The sequence below is a fragment of the Canis aureus genome, chromosome 32 (assembly GCF_053574225.1).
Source record: "Canis aureus isolate CA01 chromosome 32, VMU_Caureus_v.1.0, whole genome shotgun sequence".
Lineage (NCBI taxonomy): Eukaryota > Metazoa > Chordata > Mammalia > Carnivora > Canidae > Canis > Canis aureus.
The window spans coordinates 14,752,813-14,774,836 of NC_135642.1; the positions used below are offsets into that span (position 1 = coordinate 14,752,813).

General features: G+C 38.8%; 2 protein-coding genes and 1 long non-coding RNA gene across 11 annotated transcripts in view; 2 read left to right on the forward strand and 1 right to left on the reverse strand.

The window, feature by feature from the left end:
* UBR1 (ubiquitin protein ligase E3 component n-recognin 1) overlaps positions 1–4,089 on the reverse strand; it is a 140,902-nt gene extending 136,813 nt beyond the window's left edge. For 3 of the 5 annotated variants that reach the window (XM_077880802.1, XM_077880804.1, XM_077880805.1), the window contains exon 1: positions 3,551–4,075. In XM_077880802.1, the coding sequence (XP_077736928.1) occupies positions 3,551–3,631 (81 nt within the window). In that variant the 5' untranslated portion in view covers positions 3,632–4,075. Of the gene's footprint in view, positions 1–3,550 lie in introns of all 5 variants that reach the window. The other 2 variants (XR_013370106.1, XM_077880803.1) reach the window with 2 other exon arrangements.
* The window catches only part of TMEM62 (transmembrane protein 62), a 46,887-nt gene continuing 28,101 nt past the window's right edge, over positions 3,239–22,024 (forward strand). Inside the window, exons 1-3 of one of the 5 annotated variants that reach the window (XM_077880814.1) lie at positions 18,464–18,674; positions 18,923–19,034; positions 20,321–20,458. In XM_077880814.1, the coding sequence (XP_077736940.1) occupies positions 18,495–18,674; positions 18,923–19,034; positions 20,321–20,458 (430 nt within the window). In that variant the 5' untranslated portion in view covers positions 18,464–18,494. Of the gene's footprint in view, positions 3,909–18,000; positions 18,140–18,463; positions 18,675–18,922; positions 19,035–20,320; positions 20,459–22,024 lie in introns of those variants that run through there. The other 4 variants (XM_077880815.1, XM_077880816.1, XM_077880817.1 and 1 more) reach the window with 4 other exon arrangements.
* Positions 3,924–5,141, forward strand: LOC144303086 (uncharacterized). The gene is made up of 2 exons (XR_013370108.1): positions 3,924–4,280; positions 4,743–5,141. It is a non-coding gene; the product is annotated as an uncharacterized LOC144303086 (long non-coding RNA).

Here is a 22,024-nt window from a genome sequence, read left to right on the forward strand (position 1 = left end):
ATTTAGGCAGGAGGCTGACATGATCTGACATAGTCTTAAAAAAATGACTCTAGATCTGTGGAGAATACACTGGAAGAGGGCAGAACTGGAAGCAAAGAGACCAGTTAAGAGGCCACTGCAGTTGCCTAGGCAACAGATGGTGACTAGGACTAGAGAGGTGGAGTGGAGACAGAGAGAGTTGTGTTTGAGAGCTATCGTGGAAGTGTCATGAGACAGATAACAAAATTCTTGATCAGCCTCCCTTATTTCCCCTCCTCAAACCTGGTCCTTTCTCTTAAGAATATGATATAACCATGGCCATGAATGCTTAAACCAAAAACTGAGGATCTAGATGTCATTTGTTTCTTCCCATTTATCCTCATGCCTAATCCATTAGCAAATCTTTTTGCTTCTACCATACTCCTAAAATCTCTCTCAAATCTATTCACTTCTCTTTATCGTCAGCAATGTCTCTCTGGTACAAACCACCATCCCCTAAGGCTTAAGGTTTTAGCATTAGCTTCCTAATTGTTCCCCCTGTTTGAATCACTTATCAATGACAGCCAAGTGGCTATGTCAAGTAGGCAATTATTTGGACTCATGAATCTGGAGCTCAGAAGTGAGACCTAGAGATATAAATTTGGGAACTGAATGCATACCAATGGTATCTAAAGCCACAAAACTGGATGAAATCACGTAGGTAGAGGGTGTAGACAGAAAAAAGAAAACACCTTAGTACCAAGCCAGGAAACACCTTGAGATTGACTTAAGAAAGAAAATCTAGTCAAAGTAGACAGAAGACAATAGTTCTGTCAGACCACCCCACATACTCTGAATTCTCAGTTTTTCTCAGTCCTTATCTTCTGGACCCAATAAGCCACCCAATCCTAGAAACTATACCCTATGGTGCTGTACTACTATCACCTCCTTCCTGCTTGGCTACTCCCTTTCTAGGTCCTTCTCTGGTTCTTCCTCCATCTTCTATCCCTGAAATCTAATCATTCCTGTCCCCAGTCTTTCTCCCTCTCTTCCTTCCCTCTCGAGACCCTCCATGTCTGTCCCTGTATGCGCTCATCACACAATTCTTCCTCAAAGACATTCTCCAGTCTCACAATCTCTATCTATATTGAGAATTTCCAAATGTCTAGCTGAGTCTTACTCAAAGTGTGGCTTACAGACCAGGACTTCAGAATCAGCAAGGTATGCTTGTAAAAATTCCCTACCCTAGACCTACAAAATCAATTCTTCTAATGATTCTTAAGCAAAGACTTCTATAAATGTCCAATAATTCATACCCATTATTTCACCTTAATTGCATGTTAGGTGATATTAGGAATTTGAGAGCCTTTGCGTTTTTTTTTTCTTTGCGCTTTTGATAGCAATATGACAAAGAAATGACCAGCGGTTTAAAAAGAAAGTTTAAGGAAAACAGAAAGTATAATCAAGGACAAGACTCTAATGGAGTTAGTAAGAGTTCTAAAACCTTGTAACTGTCCCATATTTATTATTTTTGTTTTCCCTGACTCCCAGTGGTGACTTAAAATACAAATCATTTTAATGTTAAAGGATCGCTAAGCTTGTTTTACTCGATAGCAAAGAAGGAGTAACCTGGAAGTACCTTACTCTATTGTCAGAATAAAATTGAAGACAATAGTTTTAAAAAGAAAAAGGAGGGCACCCCCGGTGGCGCGGCGGTTTAGCGCGGCCTGCAGCCCGGGGTCTGATCCTGGAGACCCAGGATCGAGTCCCGCGTTGGACTCCCAGGCTCCCTACATGGAGCCCGCTTCTCCCTCTGCCTGTGTCTCTGCCTCTCAGTCTCTCTCTCTCTCTGAATAAATAAATTAAAAAAAAAAAAAAAAGAAAAAGGAGATAAAGAGATATCTGGAATCCTCAAGCAGAAAGAGCGATCCAAGGTAAAAAAAAAAAAAAGTGATCATGAGGCTTGTCACAGGTCTTCATACACTTATATCACCCTATCTTGTATTAAAATTCTTTGGGTACTTTTCTTATCTGTGCCACTAAACTGTGAGTTTCCTTAGGCTATTACACTTCTCTTGGCAAAACCTACAGCTCTGCCCCAAGAAATCTAATATTTCCTGAAGAGTCTGCAACATAATTCTAGCTTGAATCCTGTACCATTACCTCCAATTAAAAATAAGTGGAGTCTAGACTGATGAGGTTTTACTGTACCACCTGGAAGGAATTAATGTATCAAAGCTTTAAATAAACACTAGCACCTTTGGCAATACAAAATTACAATGACACTTCTGTCCACAGTTTCTGTACTGCTTCTAAGATGTAAAAAGCAAAAGCTACCATTAAGACCAGACGTTTCAGTTGCTTCCCAGTTTTCCCTACCTTCTCATTTCTTATAAACTCTAATAGATGCTTGCTCCTTCAATAGCCACAGTGCCATGAGGTTGAACTGCTATTTGACAAAGAAGGTGGTTCCTCTAGTCGGTGGCCAAATCCTTATTCCAACTCCCTCCCTACCTGGTTTCTATATCCCAACCAGTCTCCAGTCCCTAGGGTGGATTCTTAATTCTGGAGCTCACTCTATTCCCTAAAAACAAAACAAAACAAAACAAAACAAAGCAAAACAAAAACAAAACAAAACAAAAAAACAAAAACAAAAAACCAAACCCACAAATACGTTCAAGTGTCTGAATGATTAAAATAGTCCAAAAATGCTTTTAATTAAAACTACAATGTAACCTAAAAACTTCAGAAAGAGGTGTATATCCCACATGTTTCTACATGCAGCAACAAAGACAAAGTGATAAAACTCTGAATATCATGCAGCAATCAGTATCTGAATATTTCCTGTATATCTCCCCACTAGATGCCCAGGGACATCCAGAACATTCCCTAATATTGCCCCCTAGCTCTTATCCTCTTCATCTGCTTTCTCCCTGTTGCCAGACTATACACTCAATTTGCTCACCGTCTGCCTTCCTTTTCTTTCAAAACACAAGGGCAAAGTATAGATCGCGGTATTAATGGTACTGCTCTGATTCGAAATGTCTAGAAGTTTCTTCTCAACCTTTAATAAGAAGCGACAGACGACGGGTTAGGCCTGAGGTTCTCAAGATACTAAAATGAGAGACTGCAATTCCTACACCCCATATCTTGACATGAGTTGACAGTGGCAGCATTCCGTGCCATTATCAGGCCCCACCCAGCCAGCTATGCAATTTAACACTAGGTGCAGAGTCCTGGATTCCTGTCCTCAAGAGGGGTTGGCATTGCGTCTATCGGAAAATGGCTTTTTCCTCTAATCCCGCCTCAGCCCCCACACCAGACCATCTAATAACATCACTTCTTTCTACTTAAGGATAGAGACATGCCTGAACTCGCCACGACTAACAAATGACGAAGTCATTCTGTTCCGTAGAGTTGGCCGGCAGGAATGTGGGTAATGACTAACTTTTATTCGATGGCTTCCTTCCAGATCAATCCATACGACTCCCCCTCCCCAGAGCCGCCATAAGGGGTGAAGCCCGACATCCTCCAGAGCGCGGTATGGAGGGACTGGGGGGGGGACAAAAGGAACTTGCCTACAAGGACTTACAGATGCCAGTAGCTGAGGGGTTTGGGGCAACTCCGTACTGACTTCCATCCTCTCCGCACCCCCGGCCTCCTCATCCGCCATCTTGAGGGAAACTGACACCCGCAGTTCCAGACCCCCGGCCGGAGAACGAGCGGAAACCTGTAGCCGGTCCAAGAAACGAGGGGCGACACTTTTACGACGGCCCCTGAAGTCGGGTTTGACGCAGAATCGAGGAGCGGCTTCCGGTCCGCTTCCCGGAAGCAAGCGTCACTGCCCCTACGGCAGGAGGTTTTTCTTTCTCTAATTTCTTAGCTGTGGTGCTTGCTGCTTGAATGGTTGTGCATCTGGTGTCGTTGCTGGGAAATGTTGCATCTGCGAGGTAAAAAATAAATTCAGCGTCCATTTTGAAACGAGGAAAACTGTCAGTGGCTGAGAACCCATTCTGGGTCTCTTTCGGGCCAGCTTGTTGGTCTGGGGGTGTTTGTCGCCCAACGTACCGTACTGCAGTAGTTCCCCAGAACCCACAAAATGAAAAAAAAAAAAACCACTCAAAACTATTCCATGTTTAGGAATGTAGCCCTTGGACACATGCACATGCGCGCAAGAAAGCTCGGGCCCCTGTCGTTCTGGGCAGGGGTGGTGAGAGAAGGAAGCATTGAAACCTTGTAGTCACGCATCGGCAGAGGGGAGACAAATAAGACGTGGTCATGCGCATTCTGTAACACCGCGCGTTGGTGTCAGAAAGAACAAGGTAGATAGATCTTCGTGGAAAGATAATGATGAGTTAAGGGACGGAGGGAAAAACCTAAATTGCCACGAACTATGTATTTGCGTTTAGGTGCGAAAGGGAAAAGCCTGAAAGCAAAAGAACAAATTAACAATGGCTCTCAGAATAGGAGAAAGTTGACCAAGAGCTACTTTGGGTTCATTTAGCCAAAATTTAATAATATGTTTTTAACAAAGGGAAAAATAATACACTTAACACAATGGAAGGAATTAAAGGTTAGCTATTTGGGAAAAGATTAAGTCATATCTTTGCCTCAAATTACATATGTCAAAATGATTGTTAATGAATTGAAGAATTAACTGCTACAAAAAAAAAGAAAAGAAGTAACTATTTGTAGAATACTAGGATGGAGGAGCCTTTTATTTATTTATTTAATTTTTTGGAGGAGACCTTTTTTTTAAGATTTTATTTATTTATTCATGACAGACACACAGAGAGGAAGAGACACAGGCAGAGGAAGAAGCAGGCTCCATGCAGGGAGTCCAGTGTGGAACTCGATCCCGGGACCCCAGGATCATGCCCCGGGCCGAAGGTGGCGCTAAACCGCTGGGCCACCCAGCGGGCTGCCCAGGGGGAGACGTCTTCTGATAGGGATTTTAATCAAAATTTCAAACATACATAAAAATAAACTACACAGAGTTAAAAAGTGAACAAAAATTGAGAAGAAATGTCTGCAACATTCATGACAGACCAACAGATAAAATCCCAAAGAAGACTGTATCAACAGAAAAATGGGCAAAATACATCAATATGCAACTCACTAGTTTTATAAATATATTTTAAAAACCTAACAAGCAAATGCGAATTAAACAAAATCAGATTCCATTTATTGCCTGTAAATTTGGTCAGTTTTGTTTTTCTTAAAGATAGCCACCCTGTTCGTAAGCTGGAAGGATACTCATTTCTATAAAAAAAAAAAAAAATACAGGTGTACATTGGTATACTTACAGGAAGGTGATATTCATAAGCCATTTTTTTCTTAAATGCTTTAATTTGGCTCAGTTATTCCATTTTTTAAGACTGTATCCTATAGATATAATTTAGGATGCAAATGAAGTTTAAACTCTGTCATTATTGGTAATGGAGAAAAATTAGAAACAACTCAAATGCTCTCAATAAAGGACTTTGGCTAAATTGTCACTCAAACAATGATATTTTCTACAGCCGTTAAAAATGTTGTAGAACGTTGATTCTCAAATTGTGACCCACAGATTCCCTAAGAGTTCCCAAAATTTAGGAAGTTTGTGAAGTGAAAACTTTTATGATAATAACAAGTTATATGCTTTAAAAAAAAACATGTGTTTGTACTAAACTGATGCAGAAACAATGGTGGATGAAACTGTTGGCCCTTTAGCACAAAATAAAAGCAGTGGCACCAAATTCAACAAGTCACCAAAGTGATCTAGAAGTAATTTCTTGACCACCACACTCTTGCAGTTAAAAATGGGAAAAAAATTTAAAAGCATGTTTCCCAATGTCCTTGATGAAGCTGTAAAAATGTTATTAAATCTCAACCTGGGGACTCCTGGGTGGCTCAGCGGTTGAGCGTCTCCCTTTGGCCCAGAGCGTGGCCCTGGAATCCCAGGATCTAGTCCCACATCGGGCTCCCTGTATGGAACCTGCTTCTCCCTCTGCCTGTGTCTCTGCCTCTTTTTGTGTGTCTGTCATGAGTAAATAAACAAAATCTTAAAAAAAAATAAATCTCAACCTGAGAGTCTTAAATATTCTGTATGATGAAATGGGAAGCACATAAACCTTTCGGCTGTGTACAAAAAGTATGATAGTTGAGGAGAAGTACTTGAGTTGCTAGGTGAACTAGCTATTTTTTTAAATGGAATATCACATTTACTTAAAAGAGTAAGTAACATATACATAGGATTATTCAGACTTAGGTATTTGACATGCATTTTCTCAAATATGAAAAAAAGAGAAAGTAAGCCTTTCTCTTCAAGGAAAACAGTTTTTATTGTCCATTTTACTATTAGGGTTTTCCCTTTTTTTTTTTTTTTTTTTTTTTTTTACTATTAGGGTTTTCAAGAGAACATTATGTGGAGAACTTATCTGCTACTGTGAGTTTGGTGAAGTCCTAATGAAATTGGTGATGTTAACGTGTGATTTTTTTGATAATGTATAATGAAATGCCAGTATTGGCATTTGGAAGATCTGTATAACTCATTGAACCAATATCTTCTAAATGACAAATGCAGCTATTACAAAGCATAGCTGAAAGATCTGTTCACATTGCTAAATAGACTAAAAGAATTTAATGTTATGGAGCACAAAAATTTAATTGATATAGTTTTAGATTCCACATTGAAGTGACCTTTAATCTTTTAATATTTTACCAGTTCTGCTATAGTTTAAAAGAATATCCACATTATATAAAAACATCGTTAAAATATGCCTCCCCTTTCCAACTATATATCTGTGTGAGGCCAATTTTTCTCATATATTCCAACCAAAACAACGTATCACAATAGATTAAATGCAGATTAAATCTATCACAATAGATTAAAGAGCTATTAGAACCAGCTGTCTCTTGTTAAAGAGATTTTCAAAAATGTAAAACATTGCCATACTTTTCAATAATTTTATTCTTTTGGAAAACCTATTTTTCATTAAAAAGTTTATGTTAACATGTATTGGGTTAATAATTGTTATTTTGAACAAATTAATCATTTAAAATTTTTCTGTTTTAGTTTCAATACAGTAAATATCAATAGATAAAACTGACACAAACAGTAAATATCAATAGGTAAAACTGACACAAACCCCAGTTTTTAAGAATATAAAAGGATACTGAGACCTTACAATTTAAGAGCTACTGTAGTAGAGGCATTGAGATGTTCACTATACATTGTTGGATAGGAAACGCAAGTTACTAAAATAGTATGATTCTATTTTTGTAAGACAAAAAATGCACCTAGATATTTATTTATTTTAAAGATTTCATTTATTTACTCATGAGAGACACAGAGAGAGAGAGAGGCAGGCTCCATGCAGGAAGCCCGATGTGGGACTCGATCCCGGGACTCTGGGATCACGCCCTGGGCCAAAGGCAGGCGCTCAACCACTGAGCCACTCAAGTGTCCCTGCACCTAGATATTTAATGAAAAATACTAATCACCAAACTTCTACTCTTGGTTATCCTTGGAAATTTAATTTTCTATTTTCTCCTTAACTGGTATTATCTAGTTTTTTTTCTAATAAATATTTAGTACTTGAGTAAAAAATTTTTACCTGCCTATTTCTTAAGATAGCTAAAATACTAAATACCTGGATGGATAGTTGGGTAGGTGGATGGATGGATAGTCTATTTAGCTCAAAAGTCCTCCTCGATAATATCTTCCGTATTCTAGCCAGATATGGTTAGATCTTTCACTCCTCTTGGAGGAACTAGTAGCTGTATATCTAGTAACCTAGCTTCTGGAATCAAACTTTATAGATTTGAATTTCTTTTTTTGCCACTTGCCGGCTGTGTGATCTTAGGTAAATTAACCTCTCTGATATTTGGTTCCCTCATCTATGAAATAGATATAGTAATGAGACTATTTTCCTCATATAATAGTTATGAATATTAATCACTGTCTAAAGCCCTCAATGACTGACATTGTTCAGAACAATGCCTGCTAATATTCAGGATGGACATTGTTTTTGTTTTGTTTTCTGACTGTCCTGCATCAGTTGGCACTTGCTCGATTTGGTGCAGGAGGTCTTTCCATTGTGGGAAGTCTTGTTGGAGGGAGACAGTGTCCCCAGACTTTGATTCCTGCTAGGTATCTCAGGCAACAATAGTCCATTCAGACTATTTTTGCCAAAAGACAGTTGTGCCAACTGCTTCTTGGTCCACTGTAGTTCCTTGAGTTTCTGCTTTCTTTCTAAGCCTGTCCCTAGCCTCTTGCAGAATCTTTGAGTCTCTGATAACCTTACAGTAGATGTGCTTTTTTCCTTAAGATAGTTAAAGGTGGTTTTTATTATCTGAAACTGTTAAGTTCCAATTGATGTAACTATTAAATTATTATAACATTTGCAACTGCCTTATATCACAGTTTTTCATAGCCTATTTTATTTCCTTCTCTAATTTGTTAGTCTCTTAAGGACAGGAGCCCAGATACATACTCAGAATGTCTGCTACTATGTTAAAGACTTTAGATGCTTTTTAAAGTATAACTTAAAACAATCCTATGATGTCGTTTCCTATTATCACTTTTGCACAGACAAGGAAATTATAGTTTGAACAAGTGAGATTGCTTGTTCAAACCCGCAGTTACTAAGTGACAAAACCTGGATTCAAGACCTAGGTTTGTCTAGCTTCAAAATGTGTGTCTTTATCCACCTCACTGTCCTACCTTCGATAACATTTTTTTTTGAGTTTCATTTACCACTTATATGTTGTAATATAAATGTATATTATTGAATAAACAATTATTGAGTATCACACATTTAACATCCTAGTACACTTCTGTTAGCCATTTCAGAGGGCATGAACTGGATAAAATAGATCTAAACTTAAGAATTATTATTGCTCTTTTCTGACCTAGACCAAGATGTGGCTTGACCCACTTTAGAACAGGATTATGGATTTCTTTGATTGTTCTGCAAATATATATTTCTTTTTTTAAAAAAGATTTTATTTATTCATGAGAGATGCAGAAAGAGAGAGGCAGAGACATAGGCAGAGGGAGAAGCAGGCTCCATGCAGGGAACCCGATGTGGGACTTGATCCAGGACTCTGGGATCATGCCCTGAGCCAAAGGCAGATACTCAACCGCTGAGCCACCCAGGCATCCCTATATTTCTTTTTAAAATAGCATCAGCTCACAATAACTTGTAAGTTGCAAGGTCATTCTTCATGTGTCATTTTACTGTTTGAGGTACCATCAACAACTAATATACGTTAATTAGTTTTCTCAAAGCCCCAAAAGTACATAATTAGGACAGCCATACTCAGAACTGTCTTCCTTAAACTCATTTATGAATGTTGCTGGAGGTTTTCAACCCTGGTTACACATTAGGGTCATCTGAGAACTTTTTAAAAATTCCAATACATTGCTCTAGTTGATTCTGATTTAATTAGAAGGGAGTGAAACCTTAAAAATACCTTTTTTTTTTTTTTTTTTTTTTTTTTTTTTTAGAAAAAACCTCTCCTAAGTGTTTTTAATGAGCAATCAGAGTTGAGAAACCCTTAGTGATTCTATTTTAACATACTTCTTTCTCTGGGATATTTTCTTATGTGGGATGATAATAGTACCTACATGATTCCTCCTGTCTGGTGCAAATCCTTGATATTCCTTATCCAGATTAGGGAAGAACAAATTCCTATCTGGTCTCCCTATTTCTACTCTCTTGCTCATATTCATCACTTGTTTTCCTGCCAGAACTATTTGGAAATATAAATCTGGTCATGTGACTCTCTTACCTGAGTAAATGAGATGATTTCCCAATAGCATGAACTCTTAAGCATGGCACTCAAAGCCCTTATCAATCTGGCTTGAAACAAATTTGCTAGTGTAATCTTCCTTGCCACCCTTCACCTTAAACTATCCGCACTGTATTTCCCATGTACCCCACTTAGTCTCATACTTCGGTGCTTTCACGTAGGTTAGTCCCTTCTAGTCCCTTGGCCTAGAATGCCCCTCTCCCTCTACAACACCTCTTCCTGTAAAGGGGTTCCTGCCTTTTTTTTTTTTTTTTTTTTTTAGATTTCAGTTTGTATATGACTTCCTCTGAGAAGTTTTCTGATTCTCTTATTTTCCAACATGCAAAATTGTTTCTTCTGTGCTTTCATTGCACTTTAAATGAAAGAATAACAGGAAACTGGGATATATTCTTACTAAAATTGTAAAAATAATTTAACAACTTTTACAAAAATAAACCTTCAGTTTATTTTATATGTATTGTTAATATATACACGTATATATTTTAGTTATTCTTTCATTTACATGTGTGGCAATTCTTAGCCTTTTATTTGCCTAATTCATTGACTGGAGTTACTGGATTATTTTAATTGGGCCTGGGATGTTTTTTGTCAAGAAATATTTTCTTTTTAGTGCACCTGGGTGGCTCAGTTAGTTAAGCATCTGCCTTTCGCTCAGGTCATAATCCTGGGACCCTGAGATGGAGCCCTGCATCAGGCTCCCTGCTGAGCAGGGAACCTGCTTCTCCCTCTGCCTGCTGCTCCCCTTAGCTGTGCTCTCTCTCTCTCTCTCTCTCTCTCTCTCTGTCAAATAAATGAATAAATAAAATCTTCTTTGAAAAAGAAACATTTCCTTTTTAACATTAGAGACTTTTTCATTTTGCATAATCATTGGTCTGTTGGAAATGTAGCTATTGGGAATTCCTTGAGCATGATTTTTAAATGGCAGCAACTTGAATGTAAAAGTGAAGCATATTCGGAGACAATCCAGGGTACTCTCTGCAAATTTAAAAAGGCATTTAGAGTATGGTGAATGTTTATTGGTTAGATTGATGATTGGGGGTATTTCAGTGGAAAACTTAGCCCAGACCCTTCAGACCAGAGGATACTTACTATTACATGATGAGTTTAGAAAACAAAACAATATAAAGTCAAGCTGAATTTTGTACTTACTAGAGGAAATACTAATTTTAAAGAAGAAGCAAACAAAAAGAAAATATATAGAATGGTACTACTGTCCTCAACTTATGACTCCAGTTTCTACTTCCGCTATTTATAAGTTGCTGTTCCAAGAGCGCTGGTTCCTGAGCTAAAGAAAGAGCCTGGGGCTCTCTGGTCCTCTTAGGAAGTCTGTGAAACATAGCAAACCCATGTGGGGGCGCATTATACTTGAAGAAAGAGGCTCCCATATTGAGCTGAGAAGCAGAGATCATTAAGGTAATTAGGGTCAAAACCAGGATGGAGAGGAGATGGTCTTCATTAGGACAGAAGTTATCAGTCTTGGACTAAGGTCATTCCCACAGTTGTGGGGAGATCATCCCTATGTTAGAACTGGAAAAGTCCTAAGAATGTGATAAAGGAGTCAGGACTGGAGGCTTCAGTACTAATTGTAGGAAAATCAGTCCTGGGTTCAGAGATTTCATTTCTGGGGTCAGCTTAGAGACGTAGGTTTATAGGGATTAGCTTCATTTTAGAAATAAGAATATCATACTTAGGGAGTCATTTCTGGACTGAAACTCAGATTGCTGGTTCAAATCAAATTAGACCTTGGTTAGGGGTCCTAAATAGGCCCGGATCTTGGGTTCACTCCTAGCCATGGATTCAAAGGTTTTATTTAAGGGGTTGCTGGTCAGACAATTCTATCTGCAATGATCAACCACAATAGCATTTCAACCTGGTAGAGGGGGCAAAACGTGTGAGAAAAGAGAAATAGATAAAGAATTTGCCATAGAACAAAGGAAGAGAGAATGAGGATGTGGATCAAGATCCATAGAACTCCATGTGCATTATCTTCACAGAGGAGCTGGGACTGGAAATGTACACATAACTGAGAAGGAATGAGACTGAATGCTCAATGGAAGGAAATTTTTGTTTAGACATGGAGAAAATGGCTCAACTTAGTAGGAGAATAAAATCTGGCTTGGAGGGCAGCCCGGGTGGCTCAGTGGTTTAGCGCCGCCTTCAGCCCAGGGTGTGATCCTGGAGACCCGGGATCGAGTCCCACATCAGGCTCCCTGTATGGAGCCTGATTCTCTCTCTCTCTCTCTCTCTCTCTCTCTCTGTGTGTGTGTGTGTGTGTCTCCATGAATAAGTAAAAATCTTTTTTTTTTTTTTTAAATCTGGCTTGGAGAAAGACAAAGTGGACCCTTCCCCCAAGTTGTATGTCCCAGTTTGCAGCAGACTGCATCTCTACTGGGGTTCAAATGCTTTGGTGAACAGATTAAATAGACATGAACAAATTTATTTGTCCAGCATCTGAGTAAATTCCAGAAAGAGGACTCAAACTGGACCCATGGTGGTTTGAGTACCTGCAAATACAGCTTACCAACCATCTTATATTCTTTTTTTTTTTTTTTAAGATTTATTTATTCATGAGAGACACACAGAGAGAGAGAGGCAGACACAGAGGGAGAAGCAGGCTCCATGCAGGGAGCCCAACGTGGGACTCAATCCTGGGTTTCCAGGATCAGGCCCTAGGCTGAAGGTGGCGCTAAACCACTGAGCCACCAGGGCTGCCCACCATCTTATATTCTATCCAGGCATCTTATTCCTTTAAAATGGTTTTTAAAATAAATAATAATAAATAATAGTAATAATAATAAATAGATATTTAAGCATTGTTTTCTAGGTACTGTGCTAGGCACTTTGGAGAAAAGGTTAAACAAGAGTTGTGTTTAAGGGTAGATGAGCTGAATATGAGCAATACTTGGAACACTGTATCACTAACAGATGAACAGCAAAAAGAATCCAACTCTAGGCACAGAGTGAAAGTAGATACCAGATACAGCTGCTAAGCTGTGCACCAGACGTGGTGAGCAAACAGGTCAGGTTAGAAGTCAGAAAGCTCTGGGAGAGGCTGCATCTGAAAAATAAAAATGACACAATACTTCAAGGTTTTAAAAGTGCCAAGTAGAAGTTTAGACAACTGTTTATCAGTTTAAGGTTGAATTAGTGATAAGAACTTGTAAACAAAAAAATAAAAAATAAAAAATAAAAAAAAATTAAATTAAAAAAAAATAAAAAGAACTTGGGAAACAGAACATAGAAAAATCAAGAAGATTTACCAGTGCAGGAAAATGAGTCGTGCCAGCAAAGAATAACTTGTTCTAGAAGAGGAGTTAGCAAAATATGGCCCCAAATCCACCTACTGTCTATTTTTATATAGTCTTCAAGTTAAGAATAGTTTTAACATTTTTTAGATGGTTGAAAAAAGGTCAAAAGAAGAATATCTTATAATACATTTAAAATATATAAACTTCAAATTTCAGCATCCATAAACAAAGCTTTATTGGAATGCTGCCACCTTATTCATTTATATATTGACTATGGCTGCTTTTGCATAATGGTAGATTTGAATAGCTGCAATAGAGATACTCTGGCCCACAAAGCCTAAAACACTTACTGTCTGGTCTTTTATAGAAAAAATCTGCTAATCCAAAACAAAAGTTTCTTTTTTTCTCTTTACATTTTCATTCTTGAAAACTCAGAAAATATGGATATTCAAAGAGAAGAAAATATAAATAACTTATAATCTCATATAATTTCAGAATCCCAAAATAAAAAATCATTGACAGTTTGTTTTATATGCTTCCAGGTTTTTTCTGTGTGTGTGTGTGTGTGTGTGTGTGTGTGTGTATAAAGTGGGATTATACCATACAATTTTATAAAATACCCATTAACATGTTATTAATCTATTTTCATACTATTAATGTTTTTTCATAACATGTATTGCCTTATATGGCTGTGCCATTTTTATTTTTAAGAGTCTTATTGTGGAACATGCAGTGTATTTTGTTTCCAGTTTTCTCCTATTATAAACTTGCTTTAATAAACATACTTATTGGTAAATCCCTGTAAACATCTGTGTATTTCCTTAGGGTAAATTATTTTAAGTAGAAATACCAGGTTGAATAGAGTGCACATTTAAATGTTTTTAATGGAAAAATTAAGTATACATTTATAGTATTTTTATTAAATGTTTCTCATAAGAATTTATGGTAAATATTTTATAATACTAAAGGTTACATGTAACATATACCTTAAAAATAACAGTAAAATGAAGACCACTGTATCCACCATCAGCTTAAGAAATAAAAGCTGACTTTTAAATATTAAAAAAATAATAATGGCACCTGAGTGGTAGAGCCAGTGGAGCAGAGAGTGTGGCTCTTGATCTCAGGGTTGTGGTTTCAAGCCCCCATGTTGAATATAGAGATTACTTAAAAATATAATCTTCAGGGTCTCCTGGGTGGCTCAGTTGGTGAGGCAGTCAACTCCTGATTTTGGCTCAGGTCATGATCTCCAGGTCCTGGGATCAAGCCCTACATAGGCCTCACACTCCACAAGGAGTCTGCTTGAGGAAACTTTGTCCCCCACTGCCCCTCTCCCCTCTTGCTCCTGTTTGTGCATGCACATGCTCTCTCCCTCTCTTAAATAAGTAAATCTTTTTAAAAAATTAAAATCTTAATAATGTGGCCAACATATTTCTCTGGTAGTTTTCAATTTTACTTGCTGAGTTTGGTGCTAACTTTAGAACCAAAAGTTAGAAAAAGTTTTCTAACTTTTGATGAGGGCATTAGTTCTCTGCATTTTTTTTTTAAGGCTTTTGGATTCATGCTTCATTGCAGGGATAGCAGAGTTGCATTTGTATCTCAGGAATATGAAAGCTGACAACTCTATGACTGTTTTTCCATCTGTCATATTCATTTAAACACATGTAAAGAATGGATCTGATGTCATCCAAACTTGCTGTCATTGATTGCCTCATTCCAAAGTGGCCATATGGGGACGCCTGGGTGCCTCAGTGGTTGAGAGTCAACCTTTAGCTCAGGGAGTGATCCCAGGGTCCTAGAATCTAGTCCCAAATCGGGCTCCACACAGGGAGCCCACTTCTCCCTCTGCCCATGTCTTTGCCTCTCTCTGTGTGTCCCTCATGAGTAAATAAATAAAATCTTTTAAAAAAACAAAGTGGCCATATGGTCATTGGCTCTTTTACTCAACCATAAAATGACATAAATGGTAATCAAGGTTTTTTTTTTTTTTTAAGGATTCTAAGTAATCTGTATACCCAATGTGGGGCTCAAACTTACAACCCTGAGATTGAGTCGCATACTCTACTGACTGAGCCAGCTTAAGACATTTAAGACACCTTTAAATGTGATCATTTTAATAGTAACCTAACAGCAAGCTTCCCATGTTTACTCTTTAGTGTATATATGTATATATATATTTAGTATATTTACTACATATATTTAGTATATATATTTAGAATATACTATATATTATATATAGAATATACTATATATTTATTATATATGTAAAATAAAACCTTTATACATATGTAAAATATATATATTCAAAGGTTTTATTTATTTGAGAGAGAAAGAGTGAGAGGGCACAAGCAGGAAGAGCACTAGAGGGAGAGGGAGAAGCAGGCAGGCTCCCTGCTCAGCAAACTCCTGATGTGGGATTTAATCCCAGGATCCTGGGATCCCTGAGCTGAAGGCAGATGCTTAACTGACTGAGCCACCCAAGCACCCCCATTTCAGGTTCCTTATACAGAGTCTTAACTATCTAGATGAAATTCTCCTCCAATTTGTTTTCCTAAAGAGTGAATAGTGCTCCCTAAAAAGCTGAAAAACTGTCCGGTACCTACTGATGTTCATAGTAGCAGCATCCACAATAGTCAAAAAGTAGAAATAATCCACATGTCCATTGACAGATGAATAAATAAAGAAAATGTGGTATATTTATACAATGAAATATTCAGCCTTAAAAAGTAAGGAAATTCTGATACATGCTATAACATGGATGAAAACATTTATTAGGGGATGCTATATATTCTATTATTATATTAATATTATATAAATATTAATTATATTTCATGGGAACAACATTTTAGTTTGGGATGCTGTAGAGTTCTGGAGATGGATGGTGATGGTTGCACAACAATGTGAATGTACTTAATGGCACTAAAATATATACTTACAGAGGGGTAAGATGGTAAATATATACTTATCACAATTTTGAAATCTGAAAATCTTTACCTACACAAACTTTTTGATTACATTACTTTAGCTCTCCACAGGAATAACTTCAAAGAACAATGACTTAATACAATATTTTTGGATTTTTAAAAAAGATTTCTTTATTTGAGAGAGAGAAAGAGAGTCCATGTGAAAGGAGGAAGAGGCAGGAGAGGGAGAGAGAGACTTTAAAGCACTAAGTGCAGAGCCTGATGCGGTGCTCAGCCTTACAACCTGACATGACCTGAGCCAAAAGGAAGAGTTGGATGCTTAGCTGACTAAGCCATAAGTGCCCATATTTTTGGATTTTTAAACAAAGTATAAGAAATGATAATCTAATTTCTACATGTTTATTAAAGTCACATAACTCAATTTATAACTGTTGATGATGTACATTGTTTTTGAAATGCCCAAGCAATACATTCTCCCTTGACTTTAGTTCTAGGATATTTTGCTTCCGTGGTGCATTGCTGCTTGCTCTCTTAATGAGATAACAAATCCGCCTTTCTCCTTTAGGTGTCAGGAACTGAGAATCATCTTGTATAATGATTTGTGATGTATTAGCTGAATTCCCTGAAGAATCACTAAATAAATAAATAAAATAAATAAATAATTCACTGTGAGGGAAGCTGCTTGGTTACAATGCAGTGTTTGCAATCCAGACTGCTGGCCTTTGTGAATTTAAACCATGTTGCCTGGGATGCGTGGGTGGCTAAGTGGTTGAACGTCTGCCTTCAGCTCAGTGCGTGATCCCCAGGTGTTGGGACTGAGTGTTGCATTGGGCTCCTTATGGGAGCCTGCTTCTCCCTCTGCCTATGTCTCTGCCTCTCTCTGTGTGTCTCTCATGAATAAGTAAATAAAATTTTTTTGCAAAGTAAATAAAGTCGTAAAAAAAAATGTTTCTCAATCCAAAATATCTTAATAGCATGTCCGTTCCTAACATCTATCACACAGATGATTGTATTCTATTTCTGGAAAATGATTCTCATATTTGTAAGTTCTTCCAAGGCCTCTCCAAATGCATGTTATTTGTGTTTTAAATCAGATCATCTCAACCATATCTTCCAAATTTGGTTGAAAGATAGCTATACAGATATTTTTCTAGTGCAGCATTAGACAAAACCAGAAACTTGATTCAAATGGGCAATGCCTTCCATACATACACTGTAGCCCTGGTTTTTTTGTCACCTGGGTTCCAAAAGGCACTAACTTTTAACTATCTCTTTTTCTTCCCTCAAATATCCAATCAGCTGTCAAATTCTGTAGTTTCTGTCTTTACAATTACTTTATATCTGATTCTACCTTTCTAATCTCAATGTCACACATTCCCATCTTCCTTATATTAAACTTACGTGTATTCTCTCTACATAGGTTTCTAAGATAATGAATCATGTCTTTAGCTACTTGTTTCTTTATATTTTCTGCTTAGATAAATGTCTTGCTTTCCAAAGGTACACAAAAAGTATTTAATAAATTGAAATAGTCCTCACTTCAATATTGACAACATATCCCAAGAAAATAACTCAAAGTGGTCTTTAAAAAAAGTGCTATTTGTATAAAAATGTTTTCTTAGAGGCACCTGGGTGGCTCAGTCGGTTAATCAGTGGCTTTCTGCTCAGGTCATGGTCGCAGGGTCCTGGGATGGAGCCCTACATCTGGCTCCCTGCTCAGCGGGGAGTCAGCTTTTCCCTCTGCTCCCCCTCCCTTTCATGCGCGCGCTCTCAAATACATAAATAAAATCTTTTCTTAAAGTTTTTTTTTTTCAGAACAGCGGTATGTTTATTCAGAATGTTTATACAAAAATGTTTATTCAGAACATTCCGACCATAATAAATAATCCAAAAGTTCAACAATAGCAATGGTTAGATAAATCAAGGGCAGGACTCTAATTCTCCTGTATTTACAATTTATTAAATAAAGGACATAACATGGGAACGGGAAACTACATAGCCAACTGTGTACGAAATCAGATTTAGGAAAAAAAATAACTACAAAACATACGTATTACGTCTCTTGGAAAGACGTTGTCAATAATCAGAAGGGCCGAGAGAAAGCCAGCTGTCACATCTATACGGAAATGTAAAAGGCGTCCTCATAACATACTTTGATTCTCACAAGCCTGTGAAGTAGGCACGCGAGGCATTACTAATTCCGTTTTACGGGTAAGCAAGGTGACCCACAGGGGTCAGGAAATGATCGACTAAGGCGGAGCCAGGACTTCGGCCTCCGCCTCCTGGACCGGGGTTCTTTCCCTGCCACTCCTCGGCAACCTTGAAGGGCGCCGGGGGTCCCGGTTTCCTCTATCTCACCCGCCTTCCGTTCGCCACCCCCGCGCAGAGACCCGGGCCGCGGGCGAGCGAGCGGCAGGTGCTCCGCTGGGTGCAGGTGCGGCGCCAGCGCTCCGGCCGCGCCTCACGCCCGGATCATAGAGTCCGGAAGTGAGGCCAGAGCAGCCGCCGCGGGCGCCGCACGGGCCGAGCCGCCGACAGCAAGTGCAGCGCCCGGGCGGCGGGCAGGATGGCCGCGGGGCTGGCGGTCAGGGTGGTCGCGGGGCTGGCGGCAGCGGCGTTGGCGGCCGTGCTCTTGGAGCACTATGGCCTGGCCGGTCAGCCCTCGCCTCTGCCCCAGCCCCGCGCCTCCCGGAGCCCGCACCCCGCGCCGGGCCCCGGCGCCAGCAACATCTTCTGGGGTCTGCAGGTGACGCAGCGGGAGCAGGGCGGGGGGTAGGTGCAAAGCCCGCAGGACGCGGTGAGACGCGGACAGTTTCCGCCGGGGTGCGGCTGGGAGCCCCGTCCTTCCCTGGGATGTGGGGGTGCGGGGCGTGCTTCGTTCTTGCACCGCATCCTTGACATTCCCTTCCGCCTTGAGAGAGCTGCCGGGTCGCCTGCTGCCCGTGCTGCCTCTTCCTGACCCAGATATCTCTGTTTAATACCTGCTTTCGGCAGATATCCGACATTCACCTGAGCAGGTTTCGTGATCCAGGCAGAGCTGTAGACTTAGAGAAGTTCTGTTCAGAAACTATTGACATCATTCAACCAGCTCTCGTCCTGGCAACAGGTAGGGAGGGTTGCCGTACTGTCGCGTTGTTCTGTGGTCCGGGCGGTGGAATGCTGGCCAGGCTGCAGCTTTTCACTTGGGGGATGTCGGGCACACTATAGCCTCAGCCCCAGGTGAGTCCTCCTGTGGAGGAGATGGGACCTTGTAATTTCCTTTGCCTATGGATAACTGAGTCGAGAGGCAAGCTAAACGACTTGCCATCACAAGGTTTTGTCAAAGCAGTAGAAGCAAGGCTCATGATTCTCCTTAGTATACCGTCTGCTATATTGGTATTCGTTTGTTGCAGTTGTCGAGAGAGAATTAGGGAAAGCCCTTTAACCACAAGTCAAAAGTTTTCCCTCCCTCCCTCCCTCCCTCCCTTCCTTCCTTCCTTCTTTCCTTCCTTCCTCTCTATTTTTTGGGGGGAAGGGAGGGGCAGAGGGACTCAAGCAGGCCTTGGGCAGAGCCCACAGAAGCTCCATCTCAGGACATTGAGATCATGACCTGAACCAAAATCAAGAGTGGGATAACCCACTGAGCCACCCAGGTGCCTCCAAAACTAACTTTTCCTTTTTTTTTTTTTCCTTTTTATAGCATTAGTCAATTTTATGTTGTCAATTGTTGAAGCATAAAGTGACTTAGGACACTTTTTTTCCCATCTTTTGGTACTTCTGTGACTTGAGTTCTCTAGAATCTTCAAACTATTTGCTCCTAAAATGTGCTGGAGGAAAAGCTAAAGGAGTGTCTGTCTCTTCTACTGGGGATTCATATCCTACCTACCCTACTCAAACATCTCTGCTGATATGATGGTTTATCAGTCCTCATTTTATGGAAAACCTCTATTTCAATTGTCCATTTAGTTTTCCAGAAATTTTTGTATTTCATTGTCCAAACCATACCTTCCAGATTGCTTCTTGTTGTAAAAATAACTCTTGCTCAGATTACATATCCTGATTTGGGGTGTGGAAAATATGTTTGTCATAGATCTCAGGCATCTGCCCAGAGTGTTGGAATTTCTTATAGTTTTCATTTTTACAGAGTTTTACAATGCATTTTGTACCACTCTCTTTAAAGATAACTTTTTTTCAGAACCCATTTCTAGTATCACAGGAAGTTAAATAGGTACTTGCTAACCTATACTAAACAAAGTCCTTGCCAATAAAATTTTATTTTATATGGCTTGCTTTTATTCTTATACATGTTGAGTACCTTAAGTATCTTTGTTCCATCAGTGTGCATTTAAAATCATTTTTTAACCCTTTGGGGTTTCTTTTGCATCATGATTCAAGTCTTATGTAAATCTACAGGAGACCTGACTGATGCCAAAACAAAGGACTACTTGGGATCCAGGCAGCATGAGGTAGAATGGCAAACTTACCAGGGCATTCTGAAGAAGACAAGAGTCATGGAAAAAACCAAGTGGCTTGATGTTAAAGGAAATCATGGTAAGAGTCAAGACCCACGTATAATTAGAACTAGATTTTTTTTTCCCTTCAAGAGCCTAGATTCTCCAATTTAGAATATAAAATTATACAATAGTTATATATATATAGTTATTATAACATAGTTTTAGTTATACTGAAGGCACAACTCTGAAATACAACTATATTATATGATTTTAAAACTTCAGATACCACTTTTAGCCTTTGAGGGAAAGTTGGGATGGTCTTTTCTTCTTTACATGAAGAAAAGCTTCTAGCGAAACCTATGCAGGAGATTGTTTAAAAATATAACCATTTTAGGTGCATGGCTGGCTCAGTTAATAAAGCATGCAACTCTTGATCTAGGGTGATGAGTTTGAGCACCACATTGGGTGTGGAGCCTACAGTCAATCAGTCATACACACACACACACACACACACACACACGCATAAATACATATATAGAGATAGATAGGTATACATTTTGCTAATAGAACCACCACTCATAAATCTATATACAGTATGAATCCATTTATGTGACATTCAAGAAAGGGCAAAACTATAGAGAACAGATTGTAGTTCCAAGGGTTGGGGGCCGGAGGAGAGGCTGCCTACCAAGAGGCATCATGAGAGTATTTCGAGAGATGATGGAACTGTTCTGTATCTCCATTGTGGTGGATATATGACTATGTGTTTGTCAATATGCAAAGAACTGTGTGTACTTCACAGTGAATGAATTTTACTGTGTATACATTAAAAAATTAAAATTGCAAATAAATCTCTATGTATGAGAAGAGAAATGGGTAATCCCTTCACATTTTTTTACATTATTATTGTAGTGTTAGTAAGGAAATGAACTCTTCTACAAAGTGTGTAAACAGTAGGTTTGTTGACTTTCTTAATGGTTAAATACTTGTTCATTTGATTTTGTGTGCCTAAATATTTATGTTTAAAACTATTATTTTAAAGAGATAATTCTGACTGGTGAAATATATAGTTTTGGTTTGATCAGAAAATGCTGTCTTTATAGATAGTTCTTACAGAGCAGCTAGGAATTATTAATTGATGATGAGATACCTGGCTTATAGCTCTTTCTGGTATACCTGTAAGTCTGGTTCCCAATTGAGGATGATTCAACTTACGGTGGTTTGACCTCTGATTTTTCAACTTTACAATGTATGAAAGTGATACCCATTCAATAGAAATTATATTTCAAATTTTGAATTTTTATCCTTTCCTGGGCTAGTGATATGCAGTATGATACTCTGGTGATGCTGGACACGATCACCAGGGTAGAGAGCCAATAAATAACCTTGTAACCATTCTGTGCCCAAGCAGTCATTCTGTTTTTCACTCTCAGATATTCAACATGACATATTCTATACTTTATTATAAAACAGGCTTTGTGTTAGATGATTTTGCTCAACTATAGGCTAATGTAAGCATTCTGAGCATGTTTAAGGTAGGTGAGGCTAAGCTCTGACATTCAGTAGTTCAGTGTATTAAATGCATTTTCTACTGAAATATTTTCTACTTACTATGGGTTTGTTTGGACATAACCCCATTGTTAAGTTGAGGAAGATCTGAATT